Source organism: Astatotilapia calliptera, chromosome 15 (genome assembly GCF_900246225.1).
Source record: "Astatotilapia calliptera chromosome 15, fAstCal1.2, whole genome shotgun sequence".
Taxonomy (NCBI): domain Eukaryota; kingdom Metazoa; phylum Chordata; class Actinopteri; order Cichliformes; family Cichlidae; genus Astatotilapia; species Astatotilapia calliptera.
Window position 1 is genome coordinate 34,916,130 of NC_039316.1, and position 18,523 is coordinate 34,934,652.

At 40.5% G+C, this 18,523-nt stretch overlaps 2 protein-coding genes across 4 annotated transcripts; one reads left to right on the top strand and one right to left on the bottom strand.

Moving 5' to 3' along the window:
* Positions 1–1,275: 1,275 nt before the first annotated feature.
* On the bottom strand, positions 1,276–17,805 carry LOC113037656 (ankyrin repeat and LEM domain-containing protein 1). 3 transcript variants are annotated; one of them, XM_026194954.1, is made up of 9 exons: positions 17,396–17,805; positions 16,934–17,086; positions 16,212–16,317; positions 15,893–16,016; positions 13,268–15,625; positions 12,968–13,136; positions 3,582–3,744; positions 3,343–3,475; positions 1,276–2,505 (listed from the first exon to the last, which is right to left on the bottom strand). In XM_026194954.1, the coding sequence occupies exons 1-9, from the start codon at positions 17,458–17,460 to the stop codon at positions 2,339–2,341; spliced, it is 3,438 nt and encodes a 1,145-aa protein (XP_026050739.1). In that variant the 5' UTR covers positions 17,461–17,805; the 3' UTR covers positions 1,276–2,338. The 3 variants fall into 3 exon arrangements, 1 of the variants encoding a protein (XP_026050739.1); XR_003274648.1 differs by lacking the exons at positions 1,276–2,505; positions 3,343–3,475; positions 3,582–3,744 and adding exons at positions 9,370–10,454; positions 10,711–10,787; positions 10,876–11,070; XR_003274647.1 differs by lacking the exons at positions 1,276–2,505; positions 3,343–3,475; positions 3,582–3,744 and adding exons at positions 9,370–10,454; positions 10,711–11,070.
* On the top strand, positions 3,677–9,151 carry LOC113037658 (uncharacterized). The gene is made up of 3 exons (XM_026194956.1): positions 3,677–7,414; positions 7,731–7,866; positions 8,149–9,151. The coding sequence occupies exons 1-3, from the start codon at positions 6,819–6,821 to the stop codon at positions 8,899–8,901; spliced, it is 1,485 nt and encodes a 494-aa protein (XP_026050741.1). The 5' UTR covers positions 3,677–6,818; the 3' UTR covers positions 8,902–9,151.
* Positions 17,806–18,523: the final 718 nt, after the last annotated feature.

An 18,523-nucleotide genomic window follows, 5' to 3' on the forward strand; every position in this document is an offset into this window, starting at 1 on the left:
CTCTCATATATCCAGCGCTTTTACTCGCTCATGGAAAAGTTGAACGTAGATTTTTATTTGGGGGGGGGGGGGGGGGGGGGGGGTGCAACTCATGTATATCTAAAATGCAATTCCAGTTGTTAGAATTAGTGTTGTTTTGTGATATAAAGTAATACCTGGAGCTTCCACATCATCCTGACACTGTAATAATGTCACTACTTAGCCTTCCTTTTTTTACATGTCTTATGAGATAATTGAGATATAACTTACATTCAGAATATCCTGAGTACCACATGAAATGGCCTGAAACATTGAAACTGTTTCTGCTACTGACTCAGAAAGTCTGCTGGGCTTCACATATGCAGATCATGGAGATATACTTCCAACCAGCTAAAGCATTCGTGTACTTCCTTAAATGGGTCAGCCACAGTCAAATGGCAAAACTGGGTTTAACACTATTATTTTCCAGTAAACTATGTAATTGTATATGGAGTTGGCCCTAGTGATGAAGCTCACCCGGCTTTAGTTGGAATCACAAAAAATAAATTGCTGCTTATTTTATATATGAACAGAAATACCCTCCAAAAACAATGGAACACAATTTCATTTGCTCTAATACCAGTTTGTAAATGGTACATTTGTTTTTCAAAAACATAGCAAAAAAGTTCATAATGATATTTTTTTATGATATTGATGAAATGATATTTATTTAGTTTTAACTGAGCTTTTTTTTTTATACTTTTAAAATAAGTGTTAGAATTACTGAGCATATCTTTTTATTATATTATTATTCAAAGCCATGCATGAAGATCACCTGACTATAACCATTTTCATATCAATCTGCTATGTAACTGTATTACAGACTGTGGAGAGGATGCTGCAGGGTGCAGTGTCAGTAAATGGCATACGTCAAAGGGCACAAATTAATATGCACAAAGGAGAAACATCAATGCCAAAGGTCAGATTTAAAAACACATGATTTAAAAATTAAATCAATTTTAAGCAAACTTTCTCTTATTAGTATGTGCTTGTTATTCATTTGACGTGGAATGTAACATCTCCATTATTTCAAGATAAAATCCAAATTGTTGCTGCATTACATTAACATTTATTTGTGTGTGTGTGTGTGTGTGTGTGTGTGTGTGTGTGTGTGTGTGTGTGTGTGTATATATATATATATATATATATATATATATATATATATATATATATCGTTCCATATGGGTAACCTGCAACTGCTATTAAGTGCAACCACTCTGTAGTGTCTGATGCACAGAAAAAAAAAAAAAAGGTTCCTTTTAAAGTTGTATATCTTTTTTTATTAATAATGGATACATCTATTTCATAACATCAGAAAGTTGCAGAAATAATCATAATAGATCAAATGTTTTGCCAATAAAGTGTAACATTTGTCTGTAGCTGACCCATAACGCTAAAGCATCCTGCCTCTACTGCTGATTTTGTAAACACCTGGATAGAAATGTACCCACATCAACTTTTTTTTAATGCAATTTAACTGAAATACTATATTTACAAATGACAAAAGATCCTATTTTAGAACACAATGAGGTTCTAGGAAACCTAACATGCTAACCCACAGTTAAAAAGCCCTGATAAGTACAACATTTTTTTAAAAACAGAAATAGTAACCTGATTAGGTGTTCCTGTGTTTACTGCTCTCCTTGCTTCTTTGGAAAATTTTGCAGTCATAACCAATTTATTCTACAAGAGTCAACAAAAGTAACCAAATGGGAATAATGTTTGTAGTAAATAGCTTGATCTTGATTTCTATTATTAAAATCTTGAGTTTTTTAAAGTTTTGTGATAATATTGTGTCATCGTGTTAACCACATCTGGCCAGACCAAACAAAGTATGCTCAGAAAATAGCTCTTCAATCTCCATGAAAAAATTAAATGCAAAATGTGTGTTTTCAAAGTGAAATCCTCAAGTACTCTTTAAAAAAAACTACAAGTAAAAGATCTCAGCTAGCATAATATGAAACAATAGAAAATGTCTGCTAGTTGGGGTTCAAATCCATCATTCTCTGCTCATGGCGCAGCGTTAAATACGCTAAGAGCACTTTGAAGAAGGATATTTTAAAATATGACCACGATATACATTTAAGATGCTATAACTGAACTTAATGTCACATTTGTCAAACTGCAAATCCCTGGGTATGAGGATTCAGTGTTAGTTTATCAGCAAAAGATGATAAAATTCTGGTAAAAGTTCCAGAGCTCTTAATTTTAAAGTCATTACTCAATCCTTGTAAAATGAAGGATTGCGTCGTCTTCTGAAGTAGTGGTATTTTCCCTTCTGGTGTTTAAGCAGTTCACACCCCACTGCAAGTGGGTGTCTCTACTGTCTGATGTCAGCTGGTCTAAGCTGTCTTTCACCCTCAGCCAGGAAGATCTGCATGGCACGGTACAGCAGGTGGATGCCGAGCTCCCGTTTCTTCTTTGTCTGCCAGTTGGACACGATGCCATAGAAATCCCCTCGCTTCTGATTCGTGAGCATCTTCAACCCTGCAACAGTTGAGAAAGTCAAGTTGCTTCGCTGACAAATCTATCAGTGTTGTCAAACACAGTATTGCGTTTAGCAGTTTATGAAAACCAAACCGAGCACCTATCACAGGTTTAAACAGTAAAATGTTGGTATTAGTTAATATCGCTCAAACTTAATGCTGCTATTAGATACAATTTCTCTATTTTTCCTCAATGTTTGTGTTAATATCTTAAAATAATACAGTTTCAGGGTTGTTTTGTCCTCTATCCGCCCATTTTTATTTTTTAACTGCTTATAAGCCGTTCACATAGAATGCAACATGCACCATGCTCTAAAACCCATTCTTTTCCATTGCTTGCACTGCACAACAAGAGTTTCCTGTGGCATTGAGAAAAGCGTGCCAGCCAGGGCACACTCGCACATGGATCTCCACAGGTAGACCCAAGCGGCTGGTGGATCTGAACCCCAAACCTTTTTTGCTTTTTCTTAAACACTGCACCACTGTTCCATCACTTCAGAGTAACTTAATATATGCAGGGTTGCCAAAGAAAAAAGATACTCAGACAATTATCAATATTAAAAATTACAATATTCCAAGAGGTCGCTAGGGCTCAACAACACGGACGTATTAAACATGGAGGTGTACATTTCAACAGTAGTAATTTAAGGCACCAATGAGGCAGTGATGAGCCGCTAACATCATTGGTCCTTCCCCTATTTGGCTGATGTTTGCAAGGGTGGTTTCAGATTCTGATACATAAAAAGAGGGGGAAGTACTCAGCAGTCGTGCTGTGGATTGTAGTGATGTTATTATTAGTTATTTCAGTTTTTGATAAGTTTCGCCCTCATGCACTCACCAATCGCCTCCACCATACAGGCCTCTCTTGTGTAGGCTTCCACAGGAATAACATTTTGGAAACAATGCAGAGAGATGACACCCTGCCCTGTGTTCCACACCTGAAGGATGTGCTGGACTTTGGAGCACAGTTTCTGTGACAAGGAAGAACAAAAAAAAGAATCAAACTACATATTTACTACGCGATTAAAGACTATTTCAATATGATATATTAATACCGATCAATATTTGCATCCTTACCTTTGAGGTTTTGTCACCTTTAAAGTATTCTAAAGCCTCGTACAGATGACTGTAGGGACGGGAGCGTTTTCCTTTGCCAACATAAAATATAGCATGGATAAAAGTCTGGAAACACTCCTTTGGGGTCATGGTGTGACTGCGAAAGGGAAGGTTTTTTGTCACTCTGTCAGAGAGGGAAATAAACGATTCAATTAATATTTTTAGAGTTGAGAGGTGTTTATGGTATTCTATTTTAAAACTATATTTGGCTTAGACATTTAAACTGGGGGTTTCAAAGATGGTGCCAGTGTGCCGTCTTCACCTCTCCTTTCAACCCCTCTTTGTTGACTTTTGCATTGTATTCCTCATTCTCTTGGTAATATTCTCATCAGGTGGCAATGCACTAATTACTTATGACTGACAAACACTTAAATCTTCGATTCTCTCACTCCTATGGTTCCGATCCATGCCGGACTCTGGGAGACGCCACCCTGTCACAATCGGACTCCTCCACCAGCATATCCTGACTACCCCTACCCACCATGTATAAGAAATGCTATAGGAAGCGGGGCAAACGGAGTGGTATTCACGTCCGTCTTAAGGCTTACCTTAAACCACAGGCTATGGCTAATCCACATGCTAGCATGGATATTCTACGTCTTCTCTCCTCCTCCCGTGATTGCCTTCTTGCCAGATCGCTTAGTCGTCGGTGGATCTGCTTGTCGGACGGCAAGTTTACCCAGCCCTCCCAGTCCCATGCCTGCCTATTCAGACCTGGATAACGTCTTCCAGAGGTGGCGTGCATCACAGCAACCTAAGCCGTTTGCGACGCACTACGAGTAGGGACATGGCGCCCATGACACGGATGGCTCTACTAAATGTAAGGTCGCTGGTGTTTTAAATGACTTTTTCCTCGCCTTGGGGCTGTTTTGTTCCTGACGGAGACTTGGATTAGCCCTGGTGAGACGTTCTCCTTCTCGGAACTTCTCCCCCCAGACTGTGCCTTCTTCAGCTCACCTAGGCTTACAGGCTGAGGTGGTGGCTTAGCCTCAGTTTTTAAAAATAAACATAAAATTCGGCAGCTCCCCTCCCCTACCTACCCTAGCCTTGAAGTTCAATTACTGGAGTTGGCCGATTCTTCTATAACTCTGTGTGTTGTGGTCTACCGACCGCCGAAATACAACAAGGCTTTTATACAGGATTTTGCTGAGCTATTAGGATCTGTTCTTTTTAAATATGACGGTGTTCTTATCACTGGTGATTTTAATATTGATATCTGTTGTAAGGATGATCCATTAGCCAAAGACTTTCTTGCTCTAACTGACTCTCTTAACCTTGTTCAGTGGCTAAATGAACCAACCCACTCTAAAGGCCATACCCTTGATCTGTTTTTTTTTTTTTTTCATATGACGTTTGTATTAAGAACACTGACAATGTTGGGATCTCTGATCACTTCCCAGTTATTTCTGATGTTGATTTATGCACCCTGAGAGCCTCAGACGCCCTATGCCCATAATTAATTTTGAAACTGTGGCTAATTTTTCTGTGGTGTTCGTTAATTCTGCACCCACTATTACTGATTGTCCTATACCTCATACAGTTGATGACTTTGCTAATTCTTTGCTATCCACATGCTCCTCTATCCTTGACGTTGTAGCACCTATTAAAATGAAATGTCCTCAAACCAATTCCCAACATTGGTTAAACGAGTCAACACGTGCCCTACGACGTGTGTGGTGCAGAGCCGAGAGGAGGTGGAAAAAAGATAAGCTTGAGGTATCCTTTGATATCTTACGTACCAGCCGCCTGAAGTTTCAAAATGCTGCTAAAATGGCTAACGCAGCTTTCTTTTCTGAAATTATTGAGACTAATAGCCCTAATCCTCAAATGTTGTTTAAAATCTTTAATTCAGTGGTTAACCCCTGTCATGAAATGCCGACGGTGTCGTCTCCAGGTCTCTGCGAACAATTTTTAAATTACTTCACAGATAAAATTTTATCTCTCAAGTCTTCACACCCTTTAGTTGTGAGCCTTGCTTTCACCCCAGGATGTTTATCAACCTTTCATCAGTTTGCGCCAGTGTCACTCACTGCTCTTAAGCAAATAGCTGAACAACGGAAAAATACAAATTCTGTACATGATATTCTCCCATCACGCATTATCAAGGATAGTTTTGATACAATTGGGCCCAGTATTTTAACTCTAATGAATTCTTCATTGCTTTCTGGCCATGTTCTGACAGCCTTTAAAAATGCCATAGTGCAGCCTGTTCTCAAAACAAGAGCCTCGATCATAATGACCTTGTGAACTACAGGCCGATTTCCAAACTCCCGTTCCTGTCCAAAATCTTGGAGAAGATAGTTCTCTCGCAACTTCATTCATCAACATCAGTGATAAATTTCAGTCTGGCTTTAAACCACGTCACAGCCCTGAAATAGCTCTGCTGAGTCCTTAATGATCTTCTCCTAATTGCCGATTCAGGTGGTTCAGCGGTCTTAGTCTTACTGGACTTGTCCTCAGCCTTTGATATGGTGGACCATAATATTCTGCTAACGAGATTAGAACATACAGTTGGCATTAGAGGTGACGCCTTTAACTGGTTTAAATCCTATCTTTCGAACAAGGTCCCCCTCTGTCACTCTGGGTACCTATTCTTCCTCTGCAGCATCCTTCTGCTGTGGCGTGCCTCAAGGCTCTGTGTAGGGCCCAATGTTATTCTCACTCTATATGCTACCTCTAGGCTTAACCGTTGAAAAATGCAACATGTCATTTCATTGCTATGCTGATGATATACAAATTTACTTTCAGCTAAGTGACGATGTTGCTGTCACTGCACTGCTTCCTAGAGTGCATGAGAGAAGTCAAATGGCTTTTGGGCAACTCTCTTATCTTAAATGAAAAGAAAACCGAAATTGTGGTGTTTGACAGTCATTTCCCCCAGGGCCAACTAGTTGATACCTTTGGATCCCTTGCCACTTTTCTCTCTGACACCGTTAGTAATCTAGGTGTGCTGCTGGACAGCTCTTTCAAATATGACAAACAAGTGTCCTCTGTAGTCAAATCTAGCTTCTACCAACTGCGTCTACCACATAAGGGTCTTGAAAAGCTTATTCATGCCTTTGTGACCTCTAGATTAGATTAATGTAATAGACTACTTGCACTAGGGCATGTGACGTATTTCCGTTTCCAAATAGTACCGCTTGTGCGTTTCCGGTACGTTTGCTTATCTATCGGTAGCTATGCTAATGTCGCTTCAGAATGAGTATAAAAAGGAAAGTATTTAAAACAGAACATTTTCAAAAACAGGAGAAGAAATACTCCGAGCATTGCTGTGTCCCACTTTGTTCAGCTTCAGCCAAATTTAACGGCATACTAAGTTTTCATGCCTTTCCGACCCATTCCGACTTGAGAAGACAATGGCCGGTAAACATACGCCGGGATCATTTCACGATCACCTCTCACACCAGGGTCTGCTGCAGACACTTTGCCAGTGATCAACTCATAGAGCCAACAACCCTCGATGGTCGAAGGAGGCTTATTAAAGGTGCTGTACCAACACTTTTTGAGTGGAATGGCTATAAAGTTGAACCACCGCGGCGTAGTGTTTGGGAGAGAACGGAGCGACGCCCTGAACTAGTTCCTCCTGACGATCAAGAAGAGCAAAGTCTTACAAGAGATCATGACTACTGCTCAGTCCCTGAGCCGTCTGCATTGGACATATATGCATCAGCTGCAGAAGACCTGTCCAAAGACGTGGAGACTCTGAGGAAGGAAATACAGGAGTTACGTGTCCAGCGAGAATTTGGGTTACAGCGTTTTGCTGGCTCCGACACTGACATCCGATTCTATACCAGGTACATCTAAGTTCTATTCAAGCTAACTGTTTAAAATATACCAAGGTCACCATCAGTTAAATTTCGAAAGTTTTTCCAGTCTTAATGAAAACAAAATAGATATTTACTTTTTCTCTGCTGATTGTATGTTTTATGTAGATGCTTTAGTATTTAAACGATATCCTAATGCTACAGGTAAAATACAACACCAAATACTCTTAATCAGACTATTTTATACAGCATTCCATTAGCATATTTGTCACAGTTCACATTATTTTTATGTCAGTGTGTAATGTTAATTAATGATTGACACGATGTATGGCTCTCTCGTGAATAGATTTCCAAGCTATGATCATTTGATGGCATTCTGGGTTTTGATTGAGCCTTGCATCTATAAAATGATCCGGGTTTCAAGAGCCAAGTCAGCTGCCAATCGGAACGAAGAAGTGTTGACACCTGCACGCACATCAACAGTAGGTTATGGGTTTGTTGGTAGTTAGAACTAGAGGTGTAATGTTATTGTATTTATGTACAATAACATTACATTATGTACAGTAGCATATATACACAGGTGTATGTATGCTAGACTCAGTATCCTTTACATACATACACCTGTGCACTACAGCACCTCATTGTTTACCCCATGGTACAGTATGGTATGCCTAACCATTACAAAACATTTAGCCAAGAAAAGAATAATTTTACTAGTTCATAGCTTAAGGAGTAACATTTTCCCTTTTGTTTTCACCTTCCAGAGGCAGCTGCTACAGCCAATTGACGAGTTTTTTCTTTTCCTGGTTTTCCTGTCAGTTGGTTTGAAGGAGAGGGACCTGGCACACCGATTTAACATACACCAGTCCACAGTGAGCCGCATTATTGCAACATGGACAAATTTTCTTGCCACTGGACTGGGGTCTCAGTGCATCTGGCTTACACGTGAAGAAGTGCAAGCTTACCTCCCTGAGGAATTCAAAGATTTCTCAGACACCCAGATGATCCTTGACTGTACAGAGCTGAGGTGTCAGACACCATCCTCACCACTTCTCCAAAGTGAAATGTACTCTTCGTACAAATCCCACTGTACGATGAAAGCCCTGGTTGGCATAGCTCCACATGGTCCAGTGACATTCATCTCTAATCTGTATGCTGGTTCGGTTAGTGACAAGGAACTATTCAAACAATCAGGCATTGCTGAGAAGTTGACTGAAGACATGGCAGTGATGGTAGATAAGGGCTTCCTAATCACTGATTGTTGTAAATGCAAAGTGTACTGCCCACCTTTTCTATCTAAGCAGAAGCAGATGCCAGCATACCAGGTTAAGGAGACGCAGGCCATAGCCAGACTCAGGGTACATGTGGAGCGAGTCATTAGGAGGATCAAACAGAACAAACTTTTTGATAGCATCATTACCATGTCACATGTTTATAATATCAACCAACTGTTTGCAGTGGCATGTATGCTGTCAAATTACCAGAACACAGCATTAGTTAAAAAATGGGTTAAGTGAGACAAGATGGATTTTTCCCAAGACACCAGTGCCAGTAACTTATGGAAAATGACCTGCAGCTGAGGCCACTACAGTTGCATTTCTTCCTTCTCAGCTGACAATACTTGATTACAGAACTGGTACTTGAGTGCTGATAGTTGAGTTTCAGTTATTGATAATTCAAATTCATTGCAAATGTTTAATGTTAATAATACTGTTTAATTATATTACTATATTACTATTCAGATTCAACAAAACTGTTTATCAAAATTATAAAGTAAATCACTAAATCGTTTTAAAATCATAAGTGACATTGAGCTTTTGGAACATCAAAAATACCATTTATCATTTTCTACAGTTCAGTTGTGTTATTGTCTAAATGTATATCAGTATGCTAGGCATGGAGTTTTAAATACTTACCATGTAAATAAGTTCTGCACAAATTCAACGTTTTAATGTGTGTTTTTAAAAATTAAATTGATGCCATTGCTTAAATAACAGTTTATTGATGTCACATAAAGGTAACATGTAACAACAAAAGAATTCATGAAATATATTGAAAATAAAACATCAGTTATTTTGTTCCAGCCAGCCTGAAGGATCTGTTTTTCTTTTTGCTATGTTTTTACTGTTCATTTTTTCAAACACAGGTATCTTGGCATATATATGTAAAAAAAGAAATAGTCTGCCTTTTCTCTGATTGCATTGTGCACATCTGTATCCATGTATATTCTTTGCACTAGGTAGTCCTCTTGTGCCCACACAACAAAGTCACACCACTGCATCCCACTGATGAGCAGTTGTCCTTGCACTTGCCAGTAATATGCGTGGCTCTTTTTTAGTTTAGGGGTACCACATTCCATCTGCACATATTTGCAGTCAATAAAGTTTTGTACATTGGGACATTTGAATTCGACGAAGCCAAACAACACCATCAGGAGATGCAGCAAGCAATGGGGTGAATGACCAGACCACAGGGTGAGTAGTTAACATTCATTAGCCTACTATACTCTGCTGCTATTGCAGGCTCCATCTCAGTTCCTCTCCTCATGTCTGCTGTCTGCCTTGTTCCCTTCAATATACGCTCTGCTAGTGACTCGGCCGAGCTCTGGCCTCTGACGTGACACACCTCCCGAAACCTAGAGGCAGTCACTCTGGGCCTGCGGAGCTGATGCCACTCAGACGAAGAGCTTTGCTCACGTGTAGCTTCCTCTATTTTGTGAGCCATTTCCAGAGTTACAGACAAGCTTTTCAGATGCAGAAGCTCTTCTTCTGAGCACACAAACACACAATCTGATGGCAAGATGTCATACCCCTCCAGAGGCAAGTGCGGTGTTGGTGGTGCATCGCGGTGTAGTGTGATGTACCGGGTTGTCAAAACCGGCTGCTGATATGACAGAACACTGCCCTCCTGCACCAGCCCAAAGGCACTTTCCACAAGGGGCTTGTCAGGTCTCATGTTCATTGTGGTCACAAGTGGCCTGTCCTCAATATTAAATTTTGCATATGCCTCCGTTATTCTGAACAAGCAGGGATCTGGTAACGGACCCACCATGCCTCTGTAGAAGCCACTCCTAAAGAAAACATCAATGACAATAATGTAAGGAAGAAGGTTGTTATACTGAACAACAACTAAACTAAAAACTAAAAGGTGTAAAACAGTGGGGCATAAGTTAGAGACTGGGATGTATATGTACATGACTGAGTTAGCCGTCTTCAGAAAGTGTAATGTTGTATGTAAATTAATACCTATTCTGACACATGTATGTATGAAAAAAATAGCAACATACATTTGTAACACGTGAAACCAAATTTTACAAATGTAATTACCGTACTCCAGTCTGGGCCATTCTATTTGGTACCGGCTTAGTGAAGATCATGGAGTTGATGGGTCCTGGCTTCACACCCTAACAGAAGACACATTTACTATGGATGGTGTTGCTGTTCATATGTAAACATGGACTAATTCAAAAACTTTAACCTCATTTAAATTACCACTGTCCGTGGCTTGTGCCATTGCTGTTCAGATTCCGTGCAGCTATGCACAGGGGGGACAACTGGCACTCTGAGTTGTGAGTAGTGTGCTGTTTGGAAGAGCAGTGCCACTGTGTGATTGCACATAACAGCGCCTGCCACACAGGAGCACTGGCTATGTGTCAGTATCACCGGCGATGAATCCAGAAGCTTAATCTAAGAAGAAAGAACGAAAATTAAAAATGTAACATCTTCATGGAAGAGCCGAACAGGAACATAGTTCAGTGTTATGGTTACGCACCCTCCTGAATGCTTAGTGTTTCCTTCTCTCCCTATTAAAACAACTTAACCATGCTTGATAACTGTAATAACTTAGATTGTGTATATTTGCAGTATTAACTTGTTGTCAAATGTTTCTGATCACCCAAACACACGTTGATTTAACTATCTGACTAGTCAAATTAGGAGTGATAAAGCAGGGAGACAAGGAAAACATTCAAGTTGATGGGCCTTTAGGAATGAACTTAACTAATGCTTAAATGAACTGAACCCCACTGAACGGGGATTAACAACTTTACACAGCTTCCTGCCTACACTTAGTCTGTGTGGTGCCTCACTCTTCCTCATTGACCTGTAGCACAGGGCTCTCACACCGACCTCCCCTGACAACCTGTCTTTATTGGACACTGAATAAAGATACAAGTACCATTAGCATTATTTCTGTATTACTCATTTCAGCATGTCTTAAACATATATATTTTACACTTAGCAAGAGTAGCATTAGGTAGTTAACTACCTCCATAGTTAGCCAACTACCTAACGCCATTATAACAGTGTCTAACTACAAAAGTGACATTAGTTAAGAAAACCTCAACTATAGTTTAGGACGACATAAAACACCGTTTAAGAAAACATGTAATGTAGAGAACTGACATCAAATGAAGGACATAGCGGAGTAACGTAGTGTTTGCATTTGACGTTAGCTAGCGTTTCTTTGTCGGTTAATTTACGTTTTCTTACCTTCGTAGTTGTGTATATATGATGCAGCATATAACTTAAATCCTTTATCTAATTTGCTGGCGGGGGTAGTCATCACTCTGCAAATCCGATGAACATCGGTGATGTTCAATTTTGGGAGCTCTTGTAGGCAGCGAGTGTAGAACGTCGCCATGGTTTAACCGCACCGGAAGCACTGGGGCAAGACTACATAGAACGCGGAAGTGTTAGTGCAAGTAGTCCATTCCCTTTACTTGCTGCTCTTCTCCATAGATTACAGCTTGTCCAAAATGCTGCGGCACGCCTTTTGACTGGTACCGGAAGGTTTGCCTCTATCACCCCTGTCCTTGCTGATTTGCACTGGCTCCCCATCAAATTTAAAATATTGCCGCTTACCTTCAAAATTATGAATAATGCAGCCCCTAGCTATCTCGCCGAACTTCTTAGACCATACACCCCTGGGAGAGCCCTCAGATCGTCCGACCAATTACTCTTGGTACAGCCTCGATCTCGGCATAAGAGCAGAGGTGACCGTGCGTTTGCCCTGGTTGCACCTAACCTGTGGAACAACCTTCCCATTGCTATTCGCGCATCTGACTCCATCCAATTATTTAAATCACGATTAAAAACTCACTTATTTAATCTTTCTTTCCCGGTTGGTTAACACCTGTATTTTATACTTAATTCCAATTTTATCTTTCTTAATATCTTCTTCTACTTAAAACCTATGTGTTTTTAGCAAGTTTTATTTAATATTCACTTTTATTCTTGTGTAATTAGTGCCAGTGACCTGTTAGCATATTCAGTACTTTGTTAATTCATGTTTTAACCTGCTGTTTTATTGTGAAGCACTTTGGTATACCGTTGGTTTTTAAATGTGCTATATAAATAAAGTTGTATTGTATTGTATTGTATTAGACACAAACAAGCCCATTACTAGCTCAATTTAGACAACTAATATGACTAGAGATTTATAGGGGTGAATCCAGAACACAAGTGCTCTCTGATGCATCTACTGAAGTGTGAATGTGAACATTTTCACACAGTCAGCAACAACTCATCTCCTCTGAATGCACAGAAGAAAACAAAACATAAATAAAAATGACGGTAAAAGCACCTTGGATCAAGCAGCAGGTAGTTGAAACTGGACTTGATGATGCCCTCTCTCCACTTCCTGTTCTGATCTGGTTGGTCAAACTGCTGGCACAAAGCCTGCTCATCAGCCTGGCAATTGGGAAGATTAAAGGTCTCCAGAACCCTACACAATTCTGGACTGTAACCTGCATCTGTAAAAATAAAAAACTAAATGTCAATGTATGTGTTCATATATTTTAAGAGTAGATATTATATTTAATGAAATGTTACAACAGAGCTCAACTTACCTTAAGTCACTTAAAAACTTGAAATAAAGCATTACCTGCTTGTGGTTGCTCTAACTTCTTCTGTTGATATTGTGACTGGCAGTTTGACTCCTGTACCAGGCGGCACAGTCTTCGCATGTAGGTGGGCCTTGTACGACTGCTGATGGGGCCTGGACTTTCCCCCAGCTCCACCAGCCTCGATCTGAGCTCCTTGTCAGTTATCCCTCTGATTTCTGGCAAAATATTGTCCACACACTTCTCATTTTCCGCCTTCTGTACCTCCACCTGGGGTTTCTGATTCTCTTTTTCTTTGCTGTCCACCATGTCAGCATGCAAAGTACGCCAGTCATAAAGTATGGTCTCCTCACTGCTGGTAGTACTCACGCTGGAGCTGAGGGAGGTGTCTGCTGTAGGTGGGACATGGGTCTCAATCAGTTTGTGGCCGCGTTCGGTATCTGTGTACAGGTACTCTACTGGTTCGTCCACATCCTGAATGTGTGGACGCCCTCCAGGGGTGTAGGACAGGTTAGCCAGGTGCTGTGGCCTACGGCAGCTTGAAAGCCTGCTCATGCTGTACCTCGGTGTGCAGCCAGTACCTGGGGTGCAGGGAAAATCAGAGTCCTCCTTCGATCTCCTTGGAGAACCATAGCTGGAGGTGGATGATGACGACACAGAGTCTGGCAGAGAGCTACAGTCCCTAGTTATCCAGGCATCTTCATTGTTTAGGCTTTCTACCTGCTCCTCATGAGGGGTATCGTTTACATTTCTCTTTGTAGTTGTCTCATCTGAACTTGTCAGATCGTCAGTCAGAAATTCCCCGTCTTCAGTGAGATTACAGTTCTGTTCCTGCATAGCAAAAGCAATCTCTGCAATGTTTCTCTCATAAGCACTGACTGAATTGTCATTATTGCTCTCGAGTAGAAACGTGTCACACAAAGTCTGTGACTGAACAGCAGAGTCTGTCACACTTGTAGAGAGGAGAAGCGTATCAGCCTGGCTGTTACTAACACTTGAGCCTCTGAGAGTACTGGACTGTGTCTCTTGGCAGTCCACAGACAAGCACCCTCCTTCTGTGGGTCTGCCTGAAAAGCAGTGTGCACTGGATGGTAAGCGTGGTGAGTTATAAAACTCTTCACTGGTTGGAGATCTGGGAGTCTGGCGGCGTATTCGAACTGGTGTAGGCAGGGTATCTTCGAACAAAGATGTGGAGAGGCTCTCAGTTCTGCTTGTTCTCAGCGAGCAACGGCTCATTCTTGAGCGTGTCCTGCCTGTTACAAAAGGACTGGGTGTGAATGGATGATCACTTTTTTCTTCTACCGCTGCGGACTCAACAACATCTTCCTTACTTGGACTGTCTACATCATTACCACCACAACCCTGAACTATATCATTGTTTGGATTTTTTACTCCAGACAAGGTCAGTTTATTAAGCATACCTGATAAACGCTCAACCGTTTGAGGTTTGGAATCAGTATTAGCTTCCATATGAATCTTTGTAAGTTCACAATCAGAATTTGTAGAAGTCAGAGTCTTTCTGTCTAATGCGGTCTTGGCAGAAACATCATCTGCTGCACTAAGTGAAAGACATTCAGGGTTTACAGAGGCATCCAGAGCACTGGTGTAATGGTCACTCTCACAGCTACTATAATGGCTACTACTAGTTCCACTGCTGCTGCCGGCAGCATGGCAGTGTACTTTGTTTTCATCACTGTTCCCCTGAGCGTCTTTTACATGCTCTGTTTCCTGTTCATCATCACTTTCTTCCAAAGCACAGTGAACAAGGACTGTTTTCTCCAAGTCCTCTTCTGTGCTCTCACTGCTTTCCCTGCAGAAAATGTAGACATGATCCGGTGATGTGGCGTCAATGCCCTGCTTGTCTAAAATAGTAGCCATGCGTTCTGAATCCAGGAAATCAGAATACTCAGATATGTCAAAAGGTAAGCTGCGCTGGCAGCCATCAACAGCAGGATTCTGCTGGGGAGATTCGGGGCTGAAAACAGGGTAATATTCATCCACGTCATCCCTGAAGCTCACGCTCTTCCGACTTGCTCGCATGAAGGAAACTGCAGGGAAGTTGGAAGGAGGGATTATGCCATCAGGTGAAGCAGTACATTCCTCGCCTTTCGATGTGGTATCATCGGTACAATTGCCATCTTCTTTAAGATTCGATACTGCAGCTGCAGGCTCCACCGCAGACATGCGAGTGCTTGAAAGTATGGAAGGATAAGATGGTCTGTGATGCGATACACTTCTGCAACTTAGTCGTCCATTAATGTTAGACAGGTTAAAAAATGATGAGCGCCTTGTGCTGCTCAGTGGGGCTTCTCCAAAGTCACTTATCATGGATGTGTGGGAACTAAAGCTGTAGTCCGATTCAGGATAGCTGGACATGTCTGTCTGGTCGGAATACAGAGCTGTGAAGGAAAAAAATGAACATAGTTTAGTCTGTCAGCAAAATTCTGTAAAGACAAACCTGAAACTTTTCTTATCCACTCTTTACACCCTGGCGGGGAGTTCTGCAGGTTATAGTTCTTGTGTTTTTTCATTATTTGATAGTAAAAACAGGTAATGCTACTGCCAATGTTTTAACTCCTTTGGTTTCACAATCGGTAGCGGAGCTTCTCAACAGCGCTCTCAGTGTGATTATACAACTGTCAAAGACTTGAAAAAGGTCATCTTACAGTATTGGAACTGAGGTATGTCATCCTCCTCAGTGTCTGTTGGGCCAGCCTGGTATTCCTGAAGGAGATGGGCACATTTTCGATTTTCCTGTTGCTCTGCAAGCTGCTGTGGAGTGTTTCCTTCCTGGATTAATAAAGCGGAAGTAAGAGAAAACTCAAAGTAAAATGTTCACTATATTCAAAGCAAAAGATTAGAATTTTATAGTATACTTTACAGTACCCTTCAGGTATTCTCTTGAAGTTGTCACAAATATAAACAACAGATTAACCTAAATGTTCCCAAAAACTAGTCTAAAAGCCACGATTAAGCAATTCATACATTATCTTTGATATATGGATTCCCTCCGTTCATCAAGAGCAGCTTGAGATTTTGATAACATCCCCACAGTGCAGCAACATGAAGAGGAGTGAGGCCTTCTGATGACCTAAAATCGACATTTCATCATTACAAGTCGGTGCAAAGTTTATGAAAAATCTGGCCAATATTTCAAACAAAACTACTGATATACCACGGTAAGTAAACAAATACAAACAGCACAATGTTGGCAATTCTGTCTCTGTAAACCACAACAGTAGATTTTAAATGAAACAATCCAGATGGGATTGGAGTGCAGACTTCACTTTTTGATTCAAAGAGTTTAACAAAACTTTTGCAGCAATTGTTTAGGAATGACAGTCATAACATACTGCAAAAGCAACCCAAGAATTTGTATAGAAAAATAAATAAGATGTCCTTCAACGGGCAACCCAAGAGAGCATGTTTTTCAGCTACTGAAGACACTGGCATAGACATAAACAAACCAGCAACTGAAGGTGGCTGCATTAGAGGCCTGGCAGAGCATGTCCAAGGCTTCTACACTTCAGGCAGTCATTAAGTGCAAAGCATTTTCATGCAAATATTAAATACAATCCTTTTATAAAATGGGGGACTATGTAGTAGTGAGTTAATACAATGCTGAAAAACTGTCTTGCTTCTTTGACTTAAAATACACTATAGTGACTAAATGTATATGATGTTAAGTGACTGTTTTGGATCTATACCTTATATTGGGGTCAGCTCCATATTGCAGCAAGGTTTTCAAGCATCTTATGTTCTTCTCAGTTTCTTTGCCAACAGATAAGTGTACAGCAGCTACCCCTTTGGTACCCACCAGATTGGGGTTTGCGCCTTGTAAAAGAAGTTGCTGCACAGATCTGTCACGAAAGCAAGACGTGTTACACTGACAAATACAAACTAACATATCGAAAAATGAAAACACCCGTAACAAACTAGTAAGGACTGAAATATGTAGCTATGTAGATATATAGAGTTCATGCACACTTAATTTTTTATTGGAAAACCGACATCGTGGATAGTATTGATTTTCTTTTTGAGAGATCAGAGCTGGATAAGGTATACAAATGTAAAAACGTAAATCCTAATGTTAGTCTGACGTGGGTGGCTGTAGCATGTTTACAACACAGGACATGTCAGGGGAAAGAAGAAAAAGGGATGGACCTCACCTGGGATCTCCTTCATTCACCGCTTTACACAGCTGACTCGTCAGTCTCCTCGTGTGTCGATCCATGGCCAGCGATACTTGTTTTTTAATTTATCTAAACTCTGAACATCTTCCGAGCAGCGTGTAATAAACTACGTGGCTCTGGCTCACGTTAGCAAGCAGAGCTAACGGCGACTTGCAAGCTGCAGAAATCGAGCTATTGTTTGCGTACATTAAACTACGTTTTCCTAAAGTTTAAGCCGGCAAAACGTTAACATGATTTTTTTTTCAATGCAGCTTGGACGATTGGGCGAGCGTTTCAGATTCTAAAGCAATAACTCACAGTTTATCTACATTTTGTTTTTTTACTTTTCGATGAAGCTACGGTACATTGTTTTCAGACTTCCCTCCAAGCCCCGCAGCAAACGGAAATCCCTCCCACATGCGCCTCTGATTGGACAAAGTTAACCAATGAGGTGATAGATTCATTTAAAGCAAGGCACAAAGTCTTTGCCTGAAAAACTACTGATGTCTTTGTAGGTCACAGCGTTTCTATTCCACTGCTGTATTTTATTTTAGCTTCAAAACTTTTAATTAATAGACGGAGTCACATAAAACTCAAATGCTCGAACACACACTGCTAATTAACTCATTATAATGCAACAAATGCTTACATGAAATGGTACTTCAGAATCATTAAGCCACTCAAAAATACACATGCAGTCTAATATCAAGGAAGGCGCACAAGGCAAAGCTGAATATTAATATCCCTTTACAAGATACATTTGGCAATTTGCAAGAGGTTCAAATAGGCTACTTAAGTAGGATAGGGACGGAGACTGCCTTAGTTCTATATTTATTTATTTATTTATTATGTTTATGTATTTACAACTAATATTTTTTTTCTGTTGAATATAAATGATTTATGGGAGGTATTTATGAATTTAAAATGCGTATTTTCTGCTGATGATACTACTAGCACATGGTAGTGGGGAAAATTTCGATCAACTCCTGGATACTGCAGAGAAAGATTCTGATACTTTCACGAACCAGTAAACTCTAATAGCGAATAGGGGTTTATATTGAAATTGATAATGTATCCAAAACTAAATTCTGAAGTGTGTTATTGGGTTGTAAACAAATAAGGAAA